Source organism: Ictidomys tridecemlineatus, chromosome 1 (assembly GCF_052094955.1).
Source record: "Ictidomys tridecemlineatus isolate mIctTri1 chromosome 1, mIctTri1.hap1, whole genome shotgun sequence".
Classification (NCBI taxonomy): Eukaryota; Metazoa; Chordata; class Mammalia; order Rodentia; family Sciuridae; genus Ictidomys; species Ictidomys tridecemlineatus.
This window is the reverse complement of record NC_135477.1, coordinates 88,396,717-88,419,554: the sequence shown is the minus strand read 5'-3', so window position 1 is coordinate 88,419,554 and position 22,838 is coordinate 88,396,717. Positions and strand designations below refer to the sequence as shown.

The 22,838-nt window shown below is 34.7% G+C and overlaps 1 protein-coding gene across 2 annotated transcripts in view; it reads left to right on the top strand.

Annotated features, from left to right (window-relative positions):
• The window catches only part of Ap3b1 (adaptor related protein complex 3 subunit beta 1), a 239,841-nt gene that overhangs the window by 162,804 nt on the left and 54,199 nt on the right, over positions 1-22,838 (top strand). For both annotated transcript variants that reach the window (XM_005328985.4, XM_040271866.2), the window contains exon 22: positions 4,901-5,007. In XM_005328985.4, the coding sequence (XP_005329042.1) occupies positions 4,901-5,007 (107 nt within the window). The remainder of the gene's footprint in view (positions 1-4,900; positions 5,008-22,838) is intronic.

Below are 22,838 nucleotides of genomic sequence, written 5' to 3'. Positions count from 1 at the left end.
CTTCTTTGCTTGCTTAAACATACCATGTTCCTTTGTGTCAAGGGCATTAGTACTGCTGTCCTCTGCTGAGAACTCTTCCCCCAAATCTTTTGATGGCAGGCTGATTCTTGTCTTTCAAAATCCAAGCTCAAAAGTCACCTATTCTTATATACTGTCTTAGTCCATTCAGACATTTGTAACAAAATACCATAGACTGGGTAATTTATAAACAACAGAGTTAAATCTAAGTTAAAAGATACATATAGGCATGTTAAGAATGGAGACTTATAAAATATATATTTGTTATAGTTTGATTCATTTTTAAAAGATGTATGTTTTTGCAGAGACAAAAGGTTTTCTTAAAATTTAAGTTTTTTAAGAATTTAAAGGTAAGATTTTTGTATTATTTTAAAGGAAATTTCATTCTAACCTACATTTTTACAAATAGAACATATTTCCCTTTGTTTTTAATAGATAGATATTTAGTAATTTCTCTAAATATCTTTCATTTTTCTGTGTTTGTTAGAAGTGACACTTGAAACTCTTGTTAATAAGTCAGTTCAGTGAATGTTTATGGGTAGATTATCTGCTAAGTACAAGATACTTTGCTAGGTGCTCTAATAAATAGATAGAATTATCATTCTTTTCCAGAATCTAAAATGTAGACTGGGACACAGATACCTAAACAAGTACATCTACATATATTCTTACATATGTATTTCTATTATATAAAAGATAAAGTAGAGATGCAAAGTGTACTGAGAAGCAAAGAGGGAGGCAGCCACCAATTAAAAAGCTACAGAGGCCTATGGGAGAAATATGATCTGAGCTCAGAGATAGATAAGCAGAAGGCTCCTGAATTCCACAGAAGCTGTTGATTGGTTCAACCACCACTATGGTTCACCATCCATGGCAAGCAGTTTGTTGACCAGACATTAAAAACCAATCTTCAGTGGCTTGAGTTCTCAATTTGTGAGAGTTAGATTACTCTTGAAAGCAAGGCAGATACATTTCTTATATTTTATCTATACATAGGTTGTTGGCTGAGTATATACTGAATATCAGGAAAAGAGCAAATGCTGAATTTTCCATTTCTTCATTCAGGAAATATTTATTGAATACTTTCCATGATATAGGTAATCTGCTACATGCTAAAGATTCTAAATATTTATAACTTTGACCCTAACCAAAGAGTAATGGGACAAACTGTTAAATTGGACTGCCACATTATAGAGTGAAAGAGGATCTTGCACAGAATGCTGTTAGGTGTGACTGTACCTAATCCACCTAGCAGATGTAACTCCTGAGCTGAGCGTAAACAAGCATTAGCTGGGCAGTTGGAGGCAAGAGGATAGTGTGAGGGGAGCATACACTAGGCAGAGTAAAGGCATGGAGGAGGGAAAGAGCTACTACCAGAAGTAATTATTGTTTGTAAGATGTAAATTAGCAACTCTAAACAACTGACTGGATTATTCTGGTATTCTTCTGTAGGAAATGTAAACCTGTGTCACTACATTATAAGTACAGCTAATGCTGAGGTCTTAAAAATATCAGCCAACAATAACAGTGCTTCAGATAAGCCTTATGGTCTGTAATGTCACATTTTTAATGGGTTGTGGTCAAACAGTAGAGTGGGATGGCCAAGAGGACAGTGGAGCTCAGCTATCTTTGAGTTTGAATCCTACTTCTCTTGGTAGCAATTGACTTAACCTCTGTGTGCTTTAGTTGTTTCATCTATAAAATTGGAGTAATAGTAATACTTTTTAGCGTCTCTTAATCTTTAAAGGATTAAAAAAGTTGGTACAGGTGAAAGCACTTAAGTCTGTGCCTGACACATGATAAACATTTCATAAGGGTTGGTGATGATGACAACAGTGATCCAAATATTGCAGCAACAACAACAATTATGTTGAACAGGTTAAATGATTACATATTAGCATTATATACTAAGAGTCTTAATTATTCTTCATTTTTGTAACAAAACTTTGATTAAAAGAATAATTATATAATTATTGTATTGAAAATGTTTAGCAAAGAATAATAGTTTAAAAAAAAACAAAACAGAAAATTAGCCTCTCATCTGAAAGATTGTCTTCATATCTAAATCTCCCCTTATCTCTTCATGCATCTTAGCCAAGCCATAATTGAAATGAGAGGCTATTGCTTATTCAATTTCCTTTTTTGTTTGTTTGTTGGTGGGTGGTACTGGGAACTTAGGGACACTTCAACACTGAGTTGTGTCCACAGGCCTTTTTATTTTTTATTTTGAGACAAGTTCTCATTAAGTTGCCCAGACTGTCCTGGAACTAGTGATCCTACCTTAGCCTCCCAAGTCACTGAAATGAAAAGCATGTGGCTCTTACTCATTTTTTAAATCTCTCCTGGGCACTTAATATTTTGGGTGTGTGAATGGATGTATAGACGGACCAACACATGAACAAAGATATTTACAATCCACCAGAAAAGTCACATGTTGAATAGAAAGACAACATTTTAATCCAAGTTAGAAGGGCCAGTTCTAACTCTGGTAATTCTGCCATTCACTTACTTTATGACGTTGGCAAGTCTTAATTTTCCTGTGCCTCATTTTCCAGTGTCTTTAATATACATGTCCTTTAGGAGCCTTCTCACTGCCATTGCTTTTCTTCAGTTCTTTTCACCTCATCCCTAAATTATTATAAATTCTTCCTTACTGCCAACTCCACTGCTCTGTCTTCAGTCTGTTTCTTATACTAGCATCTGAATAATTCATCCTGCAATACCATATTTCTCATACCATTAGTCTCTTTGGTAGATTTTTAACAGTTTCCCTTGGTCTTTTACATAAATTCAACTCCCTTCTTTTTCCAGATTCCCACCTCAGCCTTTGTTTACAGCATTCCTTCATCCATTGGTTAACTGGATCTCCCTTCCTCTTGTGCAGATCTCACATTTACAAAAAAACTGGGCTTCATTTCCTCCTGCTCGTGAAGCCTCCACGTACACCTATCCCCAGTAGTCCTCCCCTAGTCCCACTCTCCATGGCACCTGCTAACTCTACAGTGGTTTTCAGTGTTGGTCTGACACTGAGGAGGTCTGAGATCTGTAGAAGTGCCTCAGTTGTACTGAGTGAGTTCAGAGGAGACCAAGGCTCTAGTCCCTCTTTCATCCAGTTTCCATTCTGCATACACATTTTCTATTGTGTGTGTTTAAATTTTGTTGTTTCCTTTGAAAGTTTTCTCTTTTGGTAGTATCATTTATGGACTTTATTGTTACTTTTTTTTTTAGTTGTAGATGGACACAATATCTTTATTTTATTTATTTATTTTTTTATGTGGTGCTGAGGATAGAACCCAGTGCCTCACACATACTAGGCAAGTGCTCTACCACTCAGCCCCAGCCCCAGCCCCAGCCCCAGCACTATTACTTTGTGTTAAAGCATTTGTTTATTTTTCTCTTAGATTTGAAGTTGTTTGAAGACAGGAACCATATTTTTATGTTCTTTGTCTCTCCCTTGCTGTTTTGCTGAAGAAATATTTGTTGTTAACTCCATGAATTAATATTTCTTGACCTAATTTATAGGATATTATGAGACTAAAATGAGAAAAAGATGCTTTGAAAAGCGATGTCAAATTAAGTATGTTACTCCCTTTACAGTGTTACTTTGGAAGGACAATTTGCTGGAAGCCAAAACTTTTTCCACATTTTAATTTATTTCATTCAATGAACTCTTGAGAAAGTATTAAGCACTAAAAAATAATGTCAGCCTCTGTCCACACAGACTTAGTAGAAAGTAAAATATGTAAAGATACAAATTTGCATTACATGAGAAGTACGGTTATAGAAATTTGACAAGAAAACCTGTGAGACGGAGAACGCAAAGATATTTTCGATAAGGGAGGTCCTTCCCTGTAAGTGTTATCAGTTAGAAGTTGTGAAATGAATGAGATGGGGAAATCCTTCTAGGCAAATTTAGTAACACACAAAAGCCTCTAACACATGAAGCAAGATCTTGAGAACTTGTGTTACATAGAACTAGAAGAGCTAATAAAGTTGATGATAAGCTAGATCTGAGCTGTCTGTCCAGCATGGTGGCCAGTAGCCACATATACCTATTTAACTTAATTAGAATTTTAAAATGCATTTCTATAGTCATCCTATCCACATTTATCAAGCACATTACATATGTGTGGCTGGTGGCCAACATATTAGTACACATATAGAATATTTCCATTATTATAGAAAGTTATGTTGGGTAGCGCTGAGCTAGACCATCAAGGACCTTGTGCTCTTAGTTAAGGCAAGACTTTTATTGGCAATTTAAGAGTCTTTGAAGAATCCTAAGCAGGCGAGTGACATGATCAGATTTTCATTTTTTAGAAGATTTTTTAGAAGATTTTCAAGTTCATATCAGTTTTAGAATAAGTAAAATATTTCAATCAAGCAAATAGCTTTGCTGACAAAGTATAATTAGCAGGGAATTAGGTAGCCTGGGCTCCTAATTAATTAGAGTGGAGAATAAAATAGAGAAATGATTTAAACATCCTTTTAAGACTTTTGACTCCACTAGAGAACTGTCTTGAAAGCTATTGTTATTCTTTACATTAGTGTGGAAAATGTTTTTTCACCTTTTTCTTTTAGTGAAATTACTGGGTTATAAATGTTAGTGATAATGTTATGTGATAAAAATTTTCAAAAACTATTACTCAAGATATTTATATCCTTATTTTGTTATAGGATTTGCCATTATGTTTTGAAAGCTAAGACCAATAACTACCATGACTTGATAATAACTTGACTAAATCAAGATGTTAAATAGAATTGTCATACATTTATTAATCAAAGTAATTTAATTAGATTTACTAACAAAATAAAAATGTTGCTTTTAATAATTTGAATTAAAATTTCATGCACATTTGCTAATATGGGCCTTTTCTTACAGTTAACCCAATATCCACTCCAGTTGTACTTCCCACACCAGCTCTTTCTCCAAGCTTGATAGCTGATCTTGAAGGTTTAAACTTGTCAACTTCTTCATCAGTCATCAGTGTAAGTTATTTTGAAAATATGTACTAGCTCAGTTTTCATAGGATGCCATTGCATCTTTTTTATTGAAATGCAAATAATTTAAGCATATTCTTAATCTAGAATAGTTCCTCATTTAACAAGTCCAAATCAGATTAAGACCTTTTCATGTTGTAAGTGGTTTTTAAATTGATTCTGCCTAAAACATTATTTTCTTAATTTGCTTCTGCTTGATATTCACATGTAATTATTAAGTGTATATTTTTTTCTGGTACTACCATTTATCTGTATCATATAGGGACTTTATGAAACATTGAGTTAGTTTACATATAGTCATATGTCACTGAACAATATGGATATGTTCTAAGAAGTGTATTTTTAGGTGTTTTCATGGTGGGACATGATAGAGTATACTTACACAACTAAGACAACTGTGATGTCTCTAGGCAATACCGTGTTATAGTACTGACATCATACATAGTTTGTCATTGACTGAAAAGTCATCATGCAACACTTAACTGTACTTAAATCCTACCTAAAAGAATAGTTGTCCAGGGGCTGTATATTTAGTTAAATAGTAGAGTTCATTGCCCTTAGTTCAATTCCTAACACCAAGAAAAGAAAGAAAAAGAATTGTTCTCTATAGTAACTTACTTACATTCCCATAGTCATTCTGTTTCTTCCACATAGCTTATTTACCATATTGCTACTAAAAAATCATAATTGTTTTCATTCTAAAAGCCCAACATTGTATTTCTCTTTGTGTTTATTACATCCACTGGTGTCTTTTTAAAAATTTCTTTAATGTTATTTATAGATTATGACCTGATGTGAGACAAGAGACCTGCTTATCACAAAATAATGTCAGAACCATCAACCCATCATAGTATCTGAAAGTGCAATAACTTTTTTTTGCATTAGCATGTTATATCCATTAACCACTCACTTTAAATCAAGAATGTTGCCTAGGATGTATAATCTGTTGACATGCTTGACCTGCTAATTTGTTATCAGAAATCTACAAACTAAATAGTAGTTGGCAAGGTTTGATGGACACAGGGTCCATCAATGATCAGGTGCTTCAAGTAGTTCTCAGGGCTGACAGATTATTAACTGGTAATCTCAGCTTGCCAGGGAGCATACAGCTGCGTCTACCAAATGTAGAGAAGAAGAGTACCTAAGTCTTATCTATTTTACAGAAAATTTTTCCTTTAAAGCAAACGTAGTACCCCAGGGCCATGCAGGGAAGTTCTGAAAAGAGATACTTGCCTTTTTGTTCACCCTTGGTCAGCTCACTTAGGAAGTACAGATGAAAATTATTAAGCTAAAATGTTTTTTTTTTTAAGTGTTGAATGATACTTTCTCACAGCCACTCAGAAATGAGTAAGAATAATATTTGGAATTTTAGTTCACTCCTCTTATTTCTACAAGGAAAAGGCACATTAAAAGAAATGGGGAAGCATTGAAAATAAACAGTTAAGTCTTATATTTTTTTCAAGTAATAAATATTTATTGAGCATTTGTGAAAAGTGTAATCAAAAAATCTATAGTGAAACAGTTCCTTAATCTAAGAATTCAGTTCAAGAGACCCCTAAAAACTTGGTTAGGCAGGTACCAAGATGAATAACTTGGGTGCAGATATCAGATGTCCAGGGTACCAGTCCCTGCTTTGTTCCTCACTAGCCGTTTAGCATTGGGCAAATTAGTCCGTAGCATTTTTGCAGCTCAGTTCCTATAAGGATAATCTCTACCTTGCAGGATTATTGTGAGATTAATGAGATAATAACATGTAAAGGACTGGCACATTATTGTCACTCAATAATATTAACTAATATTGTTAGGAGTAATATGTGATGATGGACTCTAGTAAGACTCTTACACTTCATTAACTGTCAAAAAAATGCAGTTGAGATCACAAAAGCTTGTAGTCAGTGTTCATTCATCATGAAGCTATTGGAAGCCTCACCCTTTTATACTAAGAAAACATTTATTGGGATGATCTCTTGAAAAGAAAAAAAGCCCTCCATCTGAAGTTGGGTGAAACAGGACTGCCAAGTAATTCAGTGGAGTAATACAGTGGCCCAGCACTCACGCCCAAGGACTAACAAATGATCAAGCAGTTAACACCCAAGAGAAAGAACAGCAACCAGAAATTCCCCAGCAACAGCCAAATAAAGAAAGGAATAGATTTTAAACAAAAAGGTAGAACCTTGAAAAGTAAGACATAGAAATAAATTGAATATCTTGGTGCACAGTGGCATGGCCCCCTACCCTCACCTCCAGCCCTCAGAACAATACTGAGATAAGAACACAAATCAACCAAATTCTAAGTTTTCTCATTATGTGTATGAATTTGGAAAGAAGTGGACCAAAGACTTGAGAGGGAAACAAGGAAAAATCCTCAAAAATTATTACTCGCATACAATGTTAAGGATCCTCAACAAGGGGCTGGGGATGTGGCTCAAGCGGTAGCGCGCTCGCCTGGCATGCGTGCGGCCCGGGTTCGATCCTCAGCACCACATACAAACAAAGATGTTGTGTCCGCCAAGAACTAAAAAATAAATATTAAAAATTCTCTCTCTCTTTAAAAAAAAAAAAGGGATCCTCAACAAATACAGGAACTTTTTTTATATCTTGGAAGGAAATTCATAGATAACAGGATACATCCATAACTTTAAAGTCAACATGTAGCCTTAGTTGTTTGGAAAAGAGAAATAAAAGTAACTTATAATCAAGTAATATTTACCTTGTTCTAGAAATGCTTGGTTGTGACCACAAAAGATATGTAATGAAGCAGTTGAATGATACTGACACTCATATGTAGAGCTCATGAATATGGGAACTATAAATGGAGACCTATAAAGGTATATTGCAATGGCACCTCAAATGCTATGACATTGACTTCCAAACATCGAGCACATTTTCTGGACCAAAGTATTTGTATTCCTGGAAAAATGAGCATATGAATACCTTGTCAAAAATTGCTTTGTACTTTTTTGTTAAACGTCCTAGGATCAAATAATTTTAAACAAGTTTTTACCTGATAATTGTCCAGTAGACATTTCAGTGTTACCAGTTTTATTTTTTCATAGTTGATAATTAATCAACAATATGCATAAAATCTGTTTTGATTTTGCATGTTATTTATTGATTTCTTACTTTGAAATAACATGAGATGGGTAACATGTAGACCATTATCTTTTTCTTCACCACAATCACCACAATTTCATGAAGGACATTGTACAATGTGCATTAAATGGTTTGCTCTATTTACTGCAGAATATCTGCCATCCCAGGCCTTTACCACTTAATGCTATTAGCATTCTTTATTCTTCCTAGCCCATTTTTTATCCAGCTGCAGGCATTCCAAGCAATGTAATGTAGCTGCTAAGGAATAAGCTCTTTAGCCAAACTTCCTGCATTCAATCTGAGCTCTACCCTTTACAAAATTATGGATTTGGCAACAGACTTTATCTTTCTGTATCTCAGTTTGTTTTCATGTGTAAAGTAAATATAGTAATGCTATCTGCTTCATAGGGTTGTTGTTAATATTTAAGATGAGTTAACATGTGAAATGTTAGTAACAGCGCCTGATACCTGTTAAGCACAAATTATTTGGTTATTATTTTTGTTTGTATTTTGTTATAGCTTCATAAGGGAAAAAATATGACTCAAGAAAATTGTGTCATTTTCCTTCTGTTAAGGCTGCACGTAGTTATGCTTAGACATTAAAATAACTATAAGTCCTACTTACAGAAAAAAGGGAATGAAGACACTGATCATTGCTGAAACCAGTTAAGGGATGATTCAAAAATAGAATTAGTATCTTTGAAATTATAGTTATAAAAATGTATAAATAATAGTTTAAAAATGAAAAAAATTGATTGTGATGATAAGAAAAGATAATGGTCTGCATGTTAGCCATCTCATTTAATAGTAAGAAATCAATAAATAACATGCAAAATTGAAACAGATTTTATTTTTATATGACTTAGAACTCTTAAAAGAGCTTTTTTTTAAAAAAATATTTATTTATTTTTTTAGTTCTCAGCGGACACAACATCTTTGTTGGTATGTGGTGCTGAGGATTGAACCCGGGCCGCACGCATGCCAGGCGAGCGTGCTACCGCTTGAGCCACATCCCCAGCCCCTTAAAAGAGCTTTTATCTGAAGTTTTGGAAAGATTTATTTTACTTTCTTCAATGAAAATACAGCTGTGATCCCATCTGATGGGATAATATGTCTGTTCCTCTGTCTTTCTGTTTATCCATGTTTGTGGTGATGTCATATTCACAATGGTTAACAGTTATTCTAGGTGGTACAATTTGCGGGTCACTTGTTGATTTCCTTTTTGTACTTTTCTGTGTTTAAATATTTCATAATAAGAACTAATTAATTTTTTAAAAACAATAGAGTTGTTGCAACATATCAAAACAGGAAAAATTAATCTGTGATATTACCAATCAGAATATGATGACTCTTAGGAAAATAAGTGCTCGTGTGGGAACTCAGAGGAACTTCCAAGATGCTGCTCACTTGCTGCCTTTTGATCTGGGTGCTGGTATGGGGGTATATTCAGTTTATTTAAAAAATCATTGGATTAACATGGTGGTACATGCCTGTAATCCCAGCAACTTGAGAGGCTCTGGAGAGGGAATCCCAATTTCAAGGCAAGCCTTGGCAACTTAGTGAGATCCTATCTCAAAATAAGAATTTAAAAGATGTGGGGATGTAACTTCATGGTAGAATATCCCTGAGTTCCATCCCCAGTACCAAAAAATAAAATAATAAGTGTGGTACTTTAATGAGATGAGAAAACATGTTAGAGTGTGAACAGAAAATGGGTTACAGAAATGTTATATATGTAGGTCTCAGTTTTGTAAAACTATATGTGGTATGGTTTTTGTTTTCATTACAAGGAAATGGGAGTAGGAAAAAATCCTTCATAGTGTTAGCAGAATTTTTTGGATAATGAGATCATGGTGATTTATATTTTTCAGCATTTTCCAGATTTTCTTTGATTTAGATGTAATACATCTATCTATGACAGGGTAGCCAGCAACCTGACAGAGCAGGTTCCTGCTAGGAGGGGTGAGCCACCTGGGAAGATAAAAAGTGTGAAATGATCAGTAAGAAATAAAGACAAAGCCAGAGATTAGATTTAAGAAGCAGGGCACCTAATGGGTCTTCCAGCCCTGATAGGAACTAAAACTGAACAACTGAAAAAGGCCCCAATTCTTTATTTAAGGGAAAGTAGATCAAAGGCAGGGATAAGGTTTCAGTGCTGCAGGATCTTGCAGTAAACACATTGTTTGGTATTTGGCAGGTTACACCCATCTCCTAGCATAGGCTGTGAGCTGAGGCAGGGCACTAGCAGGATCTGAATTTTCTCAAACTGGGGAATTTCACCCAGGGGTTCCCAGAAAAGCAGATTCCTTGATTTACATTGGCACAAACAAACCCATAATTCTTATAAAGCTTCCAACAAAAAGTAATACTTTTTTTTTTTTTTGCTGCTACTGGGGATTGAACCCAGGGGTGCTTTAACACTAAGCTATACCCCCAATCCTTCTAATTTTTTAAACTTGAGGCAGGGTTTCTCTAAGTCTCACTAATTTGCGGAGTCTGGACTAGAATTTGCAATTCTGCTTCAGCCTCCTAAGTCTCCCTAGAAACTTACAGGTGTATGCCATCACGCCTGGCAAAGCAACAAGAACAACAACAAAACAAAACAAAACAACCACCAAAAACAAGTTAAAGAAGACCTTAGAAGATGGAAAGATCTCCCTTGTTCTTGGATATGCAGAATTAATATTGTCAAAATGACCATACTACCAAAAGGATTATATAGATTTAATGCCATTCCAATCAAAATCCCAAAGACATTCCTCATAGAACTAGCAAAAGCAGTCATGAAATTCATCTGGAAAAATAAGAGACCCAGAGTAGCTAAAGCAATCCTTAGCAAGAAGAGTGAAGCAGGTGGCATCACTATCCCAGACCTTAAACTATACTACAGAGCAATAGTAACAAAAACAACATGGTATTGGCACCAAAATAGACTGGTAGACCAATGGTACAGAACAGAGGACACAGAGACCAACCCATATAATTGCAGCTATCTTATATTACACACAAGTGCCAACCACATAGATTAGAGAAAAGAAAGCCTCTTCAACAAATGGTGCTGTGAAAACTGGAAATCCATATGCAACAAAATAAAATTAAACCTCTATCTCTCACCATACACAAAACTTAACTCAGAGTGGATCAAGGACCTAGGAATTAAACCAGAAATTAATTAATCTATTAGAAGAAAAAGTAGGCCCAAATCTTCATTATGTTGGATTAGGCCCCAAGTTTCTTAATAAGACTCCTATAGCGCAAGAATTAAAACCAAGAATCAATAAACTAAAAAACTTTTTCTCAGCCAAAGAAACAATCAGTGAGATGAGTAGAGAGCCTACAGAATGGGAGCAAATCTTTACCACCCGCATCAGATAGAGCACTAATCTCTAGGATATATAATGCACTCAAAAACCTTAACACCAAAAATACAAATAACCCAACCAATAAATGGGCCTAGGAACTGAACAGACATTTCTCAGAATAAGATATACAATCAGTCAACAAACTTATGAAAAAATGTTCAACATCTCTAGCTATTAGAGAAATGCAAATCAAAACTACTCTTAAGATTCCATCTCACTCCAGTCAGAATGGCAGCTGTCAAGAATACAAACAACAGTAAATGTTGGTGAGGATGTGGGGAAAAGGCACACTCCTACATTTCTGGTAGGACTGCAAATTGATGCAGCCAGTATGGAAAGCAGTATGGAGATTCCTTGGAAAACTGGGAATGCAACCACCATTTGACCTAGCTATCCCACTTCTCAGTCTAGACCCAAAGGACTTAGAAACAGCATACTATAGGGACACAGCCACATCAATTTTTATAGCAGCACAATTCACAAAGCTAAACTGTGGAACCAACCTAGGTGCCCTTCAGTAGATGAATGGGTAAAGAAAATGTGGTGATATCTATAGATATCTATATCTATATATATGTGTGTGTGTGTGTGTATACATATATATGTGTGTGTGTGTATATATATATGTACAAACACACAATAGAATATTACTCAGCATTAAAAAAGAAGAAAATCATGGCATTTGCAGGTAAATGGATGAAGTTGGATAATATCAGGCTAAGTGAAGTAAGCCAATCCCAAAAACCCAAAGACCGAATGTTCTCTCTAATAAGTGGATGCTGATCTATAATGTGGGGAGGGAGCATAGAAAGAATGGAGGAACTTTGGTTTGGGCAAAGGGGTAGGGGGAGAGGAGGGCACATGAGATGGACATCATTACCTTAGGTACATGTATGATTGCACAAATGGTACCAATCTGCATTGTGTACAACCAGAGAAGTGAAAAGTTGTTTTCCATTTGTGTGCAATGAAACAAAGTGCATTCTGCTGTCAAGTATAACTAATTTTAAAAAACGAAATATATGTATATATTTATATAGCTTTGACATCATATGTGTGTGTGTATTTTTTTTTTTTACTTATATAGGTTTGACATCATCTGTTTTACTTTTTCTCCTTCCTCTAGCCCCCAAGTTGAGTAATAGAACTACGGAAGGAAATTTTGGAAAAGTGACTCCAAAGAGAGCCAGGTGCAGTGACCTGCCCCTGTATCCAGCTACTTGGGAGGCTAAGGCAATAGGTTAGCTCAAATCCAAGAGTTCAAAGCCAGCTGGCAACCTAGTGAGGCCCTATCTGAGTAAAACAAAACAAAACAAACAAACAAAAAAACAAGAACAACAACTCCCCCCCCCAAAAAAAAGGAGGAGGAAAAAAGAAAAGAAAAAGTGGTTCAGTGAAACAAAAAGTTAAGGTCCCTGCTGCACAATCATAAGCCTTTGTAGAGAAAATTATAATTGGTGAGTCTGCTCAGCAAAGTTGACCATTCTCTTAGTGTGCATATCTAAGTCAGGCAAAAGTCACTGTGTGCCAATCCTGAAAGTTTGTTGTAAGTTTGTAACATTTTTCCATCTCAGATATTCTATACTAAAAGTAGATATCAGTTTGCTTTAAAATGTTTTGGATTGGCTGCATATTTTCTTGTTCTCAGAACTTAAAAGAGAAAACTAAATTTATTGAGAGCATTCCGTGTTGTACTAAGTTAAGGGAAAAAAATTACACAAGTTATATTCTTAAGAAAATATTAAAGGAGCAGTAAATACTAAGTGTCTTTCCTTAGTAACATTTTTCTTAATTCTGCTTAATACCACCAGGACTCGTGTTACAGAAATCCATAATACTTCCCACAAAGTAATGAAGCAATGCTAAGAAAAATGGGCTCTGCAGGAATTTGTGGAGCTTGTGTTCAAGCATTTCTTCCCTATGTCATTTCTATTTTGAGGAAAATGTTAGCACCTCATGAACTGAACCAAGTATCAGTGGGTCAAGCCATCTCTCTTGTTCTTTGTCTTCTCTTCCTTAAGATCAGGGAATTGATTCTTGGATAATGCTCCCAAGTCTAGCAACTGTAGCTCAAGGGTCACCTGAAGGAGCACTTGTAGTTTTTCCTAAATCCTGATCTTATAGTAATCCATTTGTATCTTGAAATGATCAAGCTCTCCTATACTCCAGCTGAAAACTTATTCTGCTGTTATTTCACTAGAGAGGCAGTGCATTTACTAAAACTACTGCTTAGTTGTTTTAGACCCATAGTAGTTCATTCCATCTGATGACCAACCAAGCAATCAAAAGTTTTTCCACCTATTGTGTTTTCTTAATATTACTGAATAAAGTAACTTAAATATAAAATATGAAAGTTTATTTCAATTCTTGAATAGTGTGTATATGATATTTTTAAATATATATTATAGGAAGCTTGTTTTTAATATTTTAAAAGGTTAAAGTAAGCTGCTTTAAAATTTAAAAAGTCTTAACTATGTTGGCAAAAAATGTAGGCATAGCTAGTGGGAATGCATATTGGTAAAACCATGATTTAAAGAGTAATTTAGAAATGTTCAGTGAATTGGAAATTTCCATCCCTTTAACCCAGCAATCTGTATTGATACATGTGAAAACAGGAATGTTCACTGGCACATATTAAGAGCACAAAATTGTAAACAAGCTGTTTTTCCTAGTTTAGATATACAAATTGTAGCAGACATATACAATGAAATACTGTGTCAGCTGTTAAAATGTACTAACTACAAATACATCCTCCACATAGGTAAACCTCCAAAATAATATTTTAAAAGTTAACTTATAGGATAGTGTAATATGAAGCCATTCATAGAAAATATAAAAATATGTAAAATAGTTATATAGTTAATGGATGCATTTTAAAAGGTCATTGGTAGTGATTAGATCTTTATTAGTTTATTAGGAAATTAATTGAAATGTCTTAAAACATACTTGCAACTGCTGAACATCAAGTGTAAATGCTGGTTACTTATCACACCAAGAGGAAAGAGGAATGAAATCTGGGAGATATGCTTGAGAGTGTCATTTGTTAAATTTTATTCATGGTGTTGTCACTGTTTTTCTTTTGTTTTTTAATGTATTCTTTATCTCTTTGTCTGAATTATTTTACATTTCAGTTATCATAAATTGGAATAATAATAAATATAAACTTCACTAAATATGAAATATTTCAGATGTCCTCGATGACATTGAATTCTATTCTGTCCTGTACACATTAATTCATTTGGTTTGCGTTTCACACTAAATCTAAAAACGTATCATTTTTTACTTTAAGGTTTTGTTTTTATAGTTTCTTTCATTTCCTAACTATGTGGTAGACCCCTTAAAATAATTCAGCTATTAAAATGCACTTGTGTGTTGTCTGAACTCTTACTTACTCTTGATTAGCCTGACGTCTTTTTTTCATAGGTGACCTTAATACCTCATTCCATGCTTAACTTTTGTAAATTCCAAGTTAGAGGTCATATCAATGAGAGTTTAACAAGTCCATTTCAGGTTTTAAGTAACAAGAAAAATACCTTAAAACTCTCAAAGAATTATATAACAAAATTATACTGAAATAAAATTAGTTTAAGTCTTTAGATGCATTGCCAAGAAAAATATTTTTGTTTATATTAGCCATGTAATTGATTGTGGATAGTAATTGTTTTTTTAAAAGTTCAACAAGAAGAATCAACCATATTCTAAAATAAGCTTAGAGCAAGATATACCTTTCATAAACCTAATCACAGATGGTCTGACTTCAGATTGTGGGATACTGGCTATATTTCTTAGGTCTTATTTTGCAGCATTCTCATTAGTATAAAAGTTTCTGGTGCCTAAGAACTTTCATGTATATATAATTTTCATATTGTTCATAGAAAATAGATTACATATTTGCATTCTAAGGCAAATGCATACTAAGATTCTTTATTACAACCTAATATCATTTACTTACAAGACATTTTTACTGAACACATTATTACCAAGTTACTATGCTAAGACTACAGATAACAGATTAATAAGACAAAGTATAGTCCCTTCCTAAAGAGGCTCACAGTTTAGTGAATGAAACAGGTCACAAATCTTTATAAGAAAGGAGAAAGGAACATGTAATTCTGAAAGAGGCACTGTAAGGACATGGTCAGACATATTTTTATTTATTTATTTATTTTTTAACTGTAGATGGACACAATACCTTTATTTTATTTATTTGTTTGTTTATGTGTGCTGAGGATTGAACCCAGTGCCTCACATGTTCTAGGCAAGTGCTCTTCCACTGAGCCACAACTCCAGCCTTGGCAGTGATATTTGTGATGGGTCTTGAAGAATGACTCATTCCACCAGCAAGAAGAAGAGGAGACAAGATTTCAGACACAGGGCATGGTCAGATCAAGGACAAAAGATACAATGTATATCATGTTTTTGATAAATTATGTAGCTACAAATAGGTAGTGTAGAAAATGTATGTCTTGGAAAGATGAAAGTGGCTACAGATGAAAATGAATAAAAGGTTAGAAACCAAGTTATGAAGACTTTGAAAGGAATTGTGAAGATTTTTTTTAGAGGTCACTGGTAGTAGTCAAATCTATTGGTAATTTATTAGGAAGATTAATTGGACAGGAAGAGAATAACAGAAGGGGTTTGTGATTGTTTAGATAGATAACTGGGGTTTTCATTTGAATCATTATCTGGATAATAGTATTTAAGTAATGAAGGTAGAAAATACAGAAGAAAATAGGAGAGGACAATAACACTGGAATTTAGTTTGGGACATGTTGACACTGAGGTACTTGTGGAACATCAAGCTGAGGATTTACAGTAAGACCTTAATTTCTGTATTTCGGAAAAAAGCCAGATCAGCTACTTTTAAATATGTATGCTCGTGCATTATGTACGCGCACACGCTGCTCAGAGCTATCAGGATATAGATAATCATTTAAGGTAGAGAAACAGGGTAGGCACAGTAGCACATGCCTGCAACCCCAGCAACTCAGGAGGCTAAGGCAGGAGGATCACAAATTCAAGGCTACCCTCAACAATTCAGCAAGGCCCTAAGCAAATTAGTGAGAACCTGTCACAATATAAAAATAAAAGGGGTTGAGGATATGGCTCAGTGGTTAAGCACTGCTGGGTTCAATTCCCAGTGTCAAAAAAAATAAAAAGTAGGGAAACAGAAGTGCCTAGAAAGGGATACTTTGTGGGGTGAGAGGACAAATGAAGATGGAATTCTGTGAAACAGGAGAATGAACAAAGGAACAAAGGAAAAGGAGTGAAATATAGAATGAAAGGGTAGAACAGGTAAGAGTACGAGAAAACTCCATTCATTGAGGGAAACAGACAAATCATTTTTTTTCTTTTTTTTAATTGGTTGTTCAAAACATTACATAGTTCTTGATATATCATATTTCACACTTTGATTCAAGTGGGTTATAAACTCCCATTTTTACCCCGTATACAGATTGCAGAATCACATCAGTTACACTTCCATCGATTTACATATTGCCATACTCATGTCTGTTGTATTCTGTTGCCTCTACTATCCCCCCTCCCCTCCCCTCCCCTCCCCTCCCCTCTTCTTTCTCTACCCCCTCTACTGTAATTCATTTCTCCCCCTTGTATTATTTTTCCCTTTCCCCTCACTTCCTCTTGTATGTAATTTTGTATAACCCTGAGGGTCTCCTTCCATTTCCATGCAATTTCCCTTCTCTCTCCCTTTCCCTCCCACCTCTCATCCCTGTTTAATGTTAGTCTTCTTCTCATGCTCTTCTTCCCTACTCTCCTTATATCAAAGAAGACATTTGGCATTTGTTTTTTAGGGATTGGCTAGCTTCACTTAGCATAATCTGCTCTAATGCCATCCATTTCCCTCCAAATTCTATGATTTTGTCATTTTTTAATGCAGAGTAATACTCCATTGTGTATAAATGCCACATTTTTTTTATCCATTCGTCTATTGAAGGGCATCTAGGTTGCTTCCACAGTCCACACTAAGTTCGGCATCAATATGGTGACCTCCCGGGAGCGGGGGGCCACCAGGTTGCCTAAGGAGGGGTGAACCGGCCCAGGTCAGACAAATCATTAGTGCTGTAAGTGCTATACTACTAGAGCACAAACTCACTAACTTGGCAATGAAGGTCTTTTAGAAAAGAATTTACATATAGGACCAGGGAGCTGAATCTTGAATAAGGAAGAGTTTGTCTGAATGGCTAGAGTAAAAGGAATGACATTCTGGGCAGAGGAAATAGTGGGTGCAGAGACCTAGGATGCGAAAGAACTTGGAATATTATAGAAACACTAGTTTGGTGTGGCTAAAGTATAGCATATGTAGATTGGAATAACCATTTCTGATGCCAGAGAAGTATGTTGGCGATAAGCTCTTAGAAAAAGTTTAGTAATGATTTCTTAACTTATTGCTTTCTAATTTTTTCATGTCCTGGCACCTATAGAAAAGTAGCAATGTGCATAATGTGTTCCGAGTAAACAGAGAATGGTAAAAGATGCTGGAGGAACTCCAACTATCAAGACCCACCTGGCTTCCTGGTGGTTTGCAGGGGACAGCATACCTCTAACTCATTTAGTGAGGAAGCCATGACTGTGCGGCTGTAAAAATGACAAATCTGATCTGCATGGATCACCATCCCTATGTGAAGTTTAATTTAGGAGGATACAGGAAGGCTCATTAAGATAATTGACCATGATAGAATACAAAGGTATAGTATATTGGGAACAGCAATTCTAAGAACAGTCCATGAATGGAGAAACAGCTGGGATAGCTGGGGGTGGAGGCTAATTTGTTAAAATATGCTACTGAGTTAGCCAAACTTAAGCTAAAGGGCACAGTCCTCCACACCACTACAATGACCCAAGGTTTCTGATGCCAACTGCAGGTTGAAGTGTTTCCCCAAAACTACCCTCTGATTTAATCATGTGTTAGAACAACTCGACAAACTCAGGGAGGGGCTATATTTTGCATAAAATGTTATTACAATCAAAGGTTAAAAACTAGAATTAGCCAAAAGATGCAACAGATAGGGCAGATTCTGGGAGAGTTCCAAATGGAGCACTTCTGGATTGCCCTATTGGCACTGAAATGTGGCAGTATGCTGAGAGTATGGCCAATCAAGGAAGCTTCCCCAGCTTCAGGGTCCAGAGTTTTTATTGAGACTTTATTACCTAGGTATGATTGAATTATTGCCACATGGTTGGACTGAATCTCCAGCCCTCCCCTCTCCCAAGAGATCAGGTGGATTAATAAGTGACCCAAAACCCCAACTCTCAATCTCACAGTTAATCTTTCTGGTGTGGTCAGCCCCCAGTCCTGATTTGTCTCTTATCTAGGGGCTCACTATGAGGTACCTCAGTGGCGTAAATTATCGTGTGGAGATACTGTGGGCCTTCCATGAATAATAAAAATCACTTCTATTATTGCGGTAATTCTAAGGCAGACTCTCAAGAGCTGAGACAAAGCCCCAATTTCTTCAGAATATGAAGCCAGAGATAGTTTTTTTTTCCCTGATTATGAACCTAAACCTTATTAGCTGAACTCAACAATCGACACTTTTTTTCTTCTGTACCACCATAGCTTAAAATCTAACAAGACATTCAATAGTGAACACAGTTTAAAATGTGGATATCTGAAATACTTTTCCTCTCAATGAAGATATAGAAAGATAATTTTTAGTCAGCTCTTTACCATCTGCTTTCCTTGAATTGGCTTTGTGGTTTGTCACTTCATCCTCACACGATGCCAGGGTGAAAACAGTGACAACAAAATCAAACCAGCATCTGTACATGTTGATACCAGTAGTCAGCATGGAGTTTCCTGTGACCAGAAAAAGAGGATATTAAGTTTGACAGGGTGACCAAGAAGCCATGTAACTGATGTCCCCGCCCCCCATCCCCCCAAATCTCTCCAAGGATCTTACAGGCTGAAGGACAGGAGGAAACCTGTATGTAATGCACTTGAATCTGGGGAGACAGATTGAGGCAAATAAAATGCATTTTTTTTTATACACAAAACAAATACAGCTTCCAACATTAGGTTTTTACTTTAATTCTCTTGGATTCAGTACATCTGAAGTCTGCTGAAGCAGTGTTTGGATAATAATATGTGTTATAATATTGGTTGATATGATTAAAGTTGCTTTATACTTAGGATTTCATTTTCTCTTGAATGGACTTTTATCTTAAGTAGATTCTCATCCTCCACCTTTCCAGTTGCTACTAGTTAGTGTTGTACTGTGTTTTTTTTCAAGTTACTCTGCAAGGACAGATTGCTTTGAAGGACATCTTAGTTGAATAAGAGCATTTACTAAGTCATAGTGTTTCATGAATAGTGGTCTCATTCATAAAGATGATATTATGTCTATGATAAAGATTGTTTTCCTATATAGTAGAACTATCTCATAAAATATTTTTTATACTTTACTTTGAAAAGTTAAAGTGTATCCCAGCCCCAGGCCAAGAAGGAAGTCCAGATAAGATCAAATTCTTTGGGGTTTATAGGAAGAAGGAATTATAAGCCAAAATTAAAAATAATTTTGTCATTTTAAATTTGGGGAAAATCCTTTATTTGTTCTGATGAAAATGTCAGTAGTCACAGAACTGTGGTAAAAATAATGAAAAATCACTGGCCTGGGTCTGCTTAAATTGAAAACATTTTTTAATTAAAATTTGACAGTATTTTGTGCTTCCATTGCCTAGCCACGTCCCATCTTGTTCTTCCACTCAATTCTCTTCTGGGCATGAATTACTTTAATTTTTAAATTAAACGATAAGGTATGCCATCCTGCTTCTTGATCTTTTTGTTTCTGCACTTCTTTGAAGGTTTCATAGTTATAAGATCATTTTCAACTGTAACTTTTCCAGGTGATTAAAAAGAGCCATTTAAAAAAAAAGACTGTTATTAATTTTTACTGACAGATTTTTTTTATTGCAAAGTATTTTTGAATTTGTTTAAATATATACCAGCTTATACTTAACTAGTGGATAATACTGGTAATGCTTTGTCAGTATTTCAATACAATTCTCCATGATGAGAAATCTATATCAGATGCTAATTATAGTAGTAATTAATTGTGACAAAAATTCAGGCCACCAACAAATAACAAAGGAAATATATATACAAATCTAAAAGAAATTAAGGAATTAAAGACTTGATGGTAAAGAAAAGCTTAGGTCTTTTATTTTTCTCTTCCTTCTCTATTATGGTTCCTTTTGCTTAAGTGTGGGTTCATTATTTTCAAAGTTGAGACAATTTACTGAAAAAGATCTACCCATTTATTTCTAAGATTATGATTTTGGACTTTTGTTTATTATAATTAAATGTAATACAATAGGAAATGAGTTTTTTAAATAAATATAGTTTGTTTTTAAAATATTTATCCTTTTTAGTAATCTTATTTTCCATATCTAAAGCTGACTAAACTTTTTGGGACTGTCAACTGCTATGTTTCAAGTTTTTTTTACTTCTGTTGAATTGTGATATTTGTGATGAATTATACATTTTTTTAAGCTTTAAGATATCTTAGGTTATTATGCACTGGCCAATCACATATTATAGTATTGAATCTCTTAACATGAGAACCCTGAACTAAACATGGAAAATATTATTATAATACTTTAAAAAGTTTGTTTCTCTTCCAAGGAGGAGAAAATGGATTCATTCCATACAAACATAAGATATTAATTTATTATGAGAGACTGTAAAGATTTAGAGTATGAAGTAAAAATGGATAAGTACAGTATATGACAGTATAATCAAAAGAAAGTAAAAACTACTTACCTTAGAACATACCAGACACACTGTTATTTAAACCATTTAGGAATGTAATTATACACAACTTTGATAAGCTTATCAATCAGGGTTATGTCTCTTAAATTTGCAGCTTTCAACATTACTGAATTTATAATATATCCCCTATATGTTAAATTAATATCTATTCTTCACTTTGATTCAAAAAATATATCCTTCCCAAAAGAAATGAAATTCCAGCAACTTCACTTTACACTGCATGTTTTAGATGAAAGGAGAAACTTCCCAAATGCCACGTAAGCATCTCTTTGAATCTTTTTTCAAGCAAACCAGTTCTGGGAAGATGTATAAAACAGTCAAGGAAATGCAAACACTGTATCTTAGATGAAAGTAGGGAAATCTTTTTGTATGTAATTTTGTCTTTAAGTATGGATAATAATATTTTAAGTTTTCTTACAAAGTCTTTTATCTGTTAGGTATTAAAAACCAAAGTATTTATTGATGAAATTATATCATAGCTAGAATTTGCTGTTAGATAATTCATAAGTGGAATAAACGATGGGATAAAACAGATTGGCCAAATTTTGATACTTCCACTGTTGCATATGTGTGTGTGTGTGTGTGTGTGTGTGTGTGTGTGTGTATTAGAAGTGGGAGGGGAGATTGATTGATTGGGTGCTGTGTGTTGCACCCAGGGCCTCATGCTGGTTAAGTCCACACTCTACCACTAAGCTACACCCCACCCCCTAAAGCTTGATCACTTTGAAACTTAGTGATTAGTTCCTCTTTCTTTTTTACATTAATCTTTCTGCTTTATGTACATTTGAAATTTTTCATAATAAGTTTATTAAGTGAATAAGTTCAGAAATTCATTTATCACATATTTTCATTGAAGATTGAACACTCAGGCTTCATAGAGTATGATCTGGCATAAAGTCTTATATATTTAAACTAGTGCCTCAGTTCTTGAATTAAGTTCAGAGTATCATCTTTAAAATTTGGGAACTGGAACACATAGAAGAAGGATTGCCTTATCTTTTTATTAGAAATATAGATCTTAGAGTCTGAGTCTCTAGAAGATAGGATAGGGCCTTTTATTGGCCTTTTTATTCCAAGTACTTAAGACATAATAGTTGCTCATCAAATGTGTTTTGAATGAGTGAAATTAATCTTTCCAGTTTTCCAGCTTCATTTTTATAGAAACCTATCCCCACTATTGTCAGTTTAAAGGGCTCTGTTTTTAGAATGTTTATTCACATCATTGAGAGAATTACTCCCATCAAGCACATATCTGGAAAAGGTTGTGTTCCTTTACATATTGCTTTTATTGCTTAACATGTAATATTTAACACCATAAATGGAGAATAAGTTAGTGCTTTAAATTATTTGACTAAAAGTATCTTAATAATTCATTCTTTATATTTCCTCAGTGCACTTTTAATTTGGCTAAACAACAACAACAACATGATAAACTGTGGAAAAAATCACTATTTTGACTTTATTTCCCTGTCAACAGAACAAATCTCCTAAAAATTTAAAGCACATCTTTCTAAGGTAACATTTACCTCCTCACATCTTTAGCAGCGATCAGACATGACATGGGACATATTCAT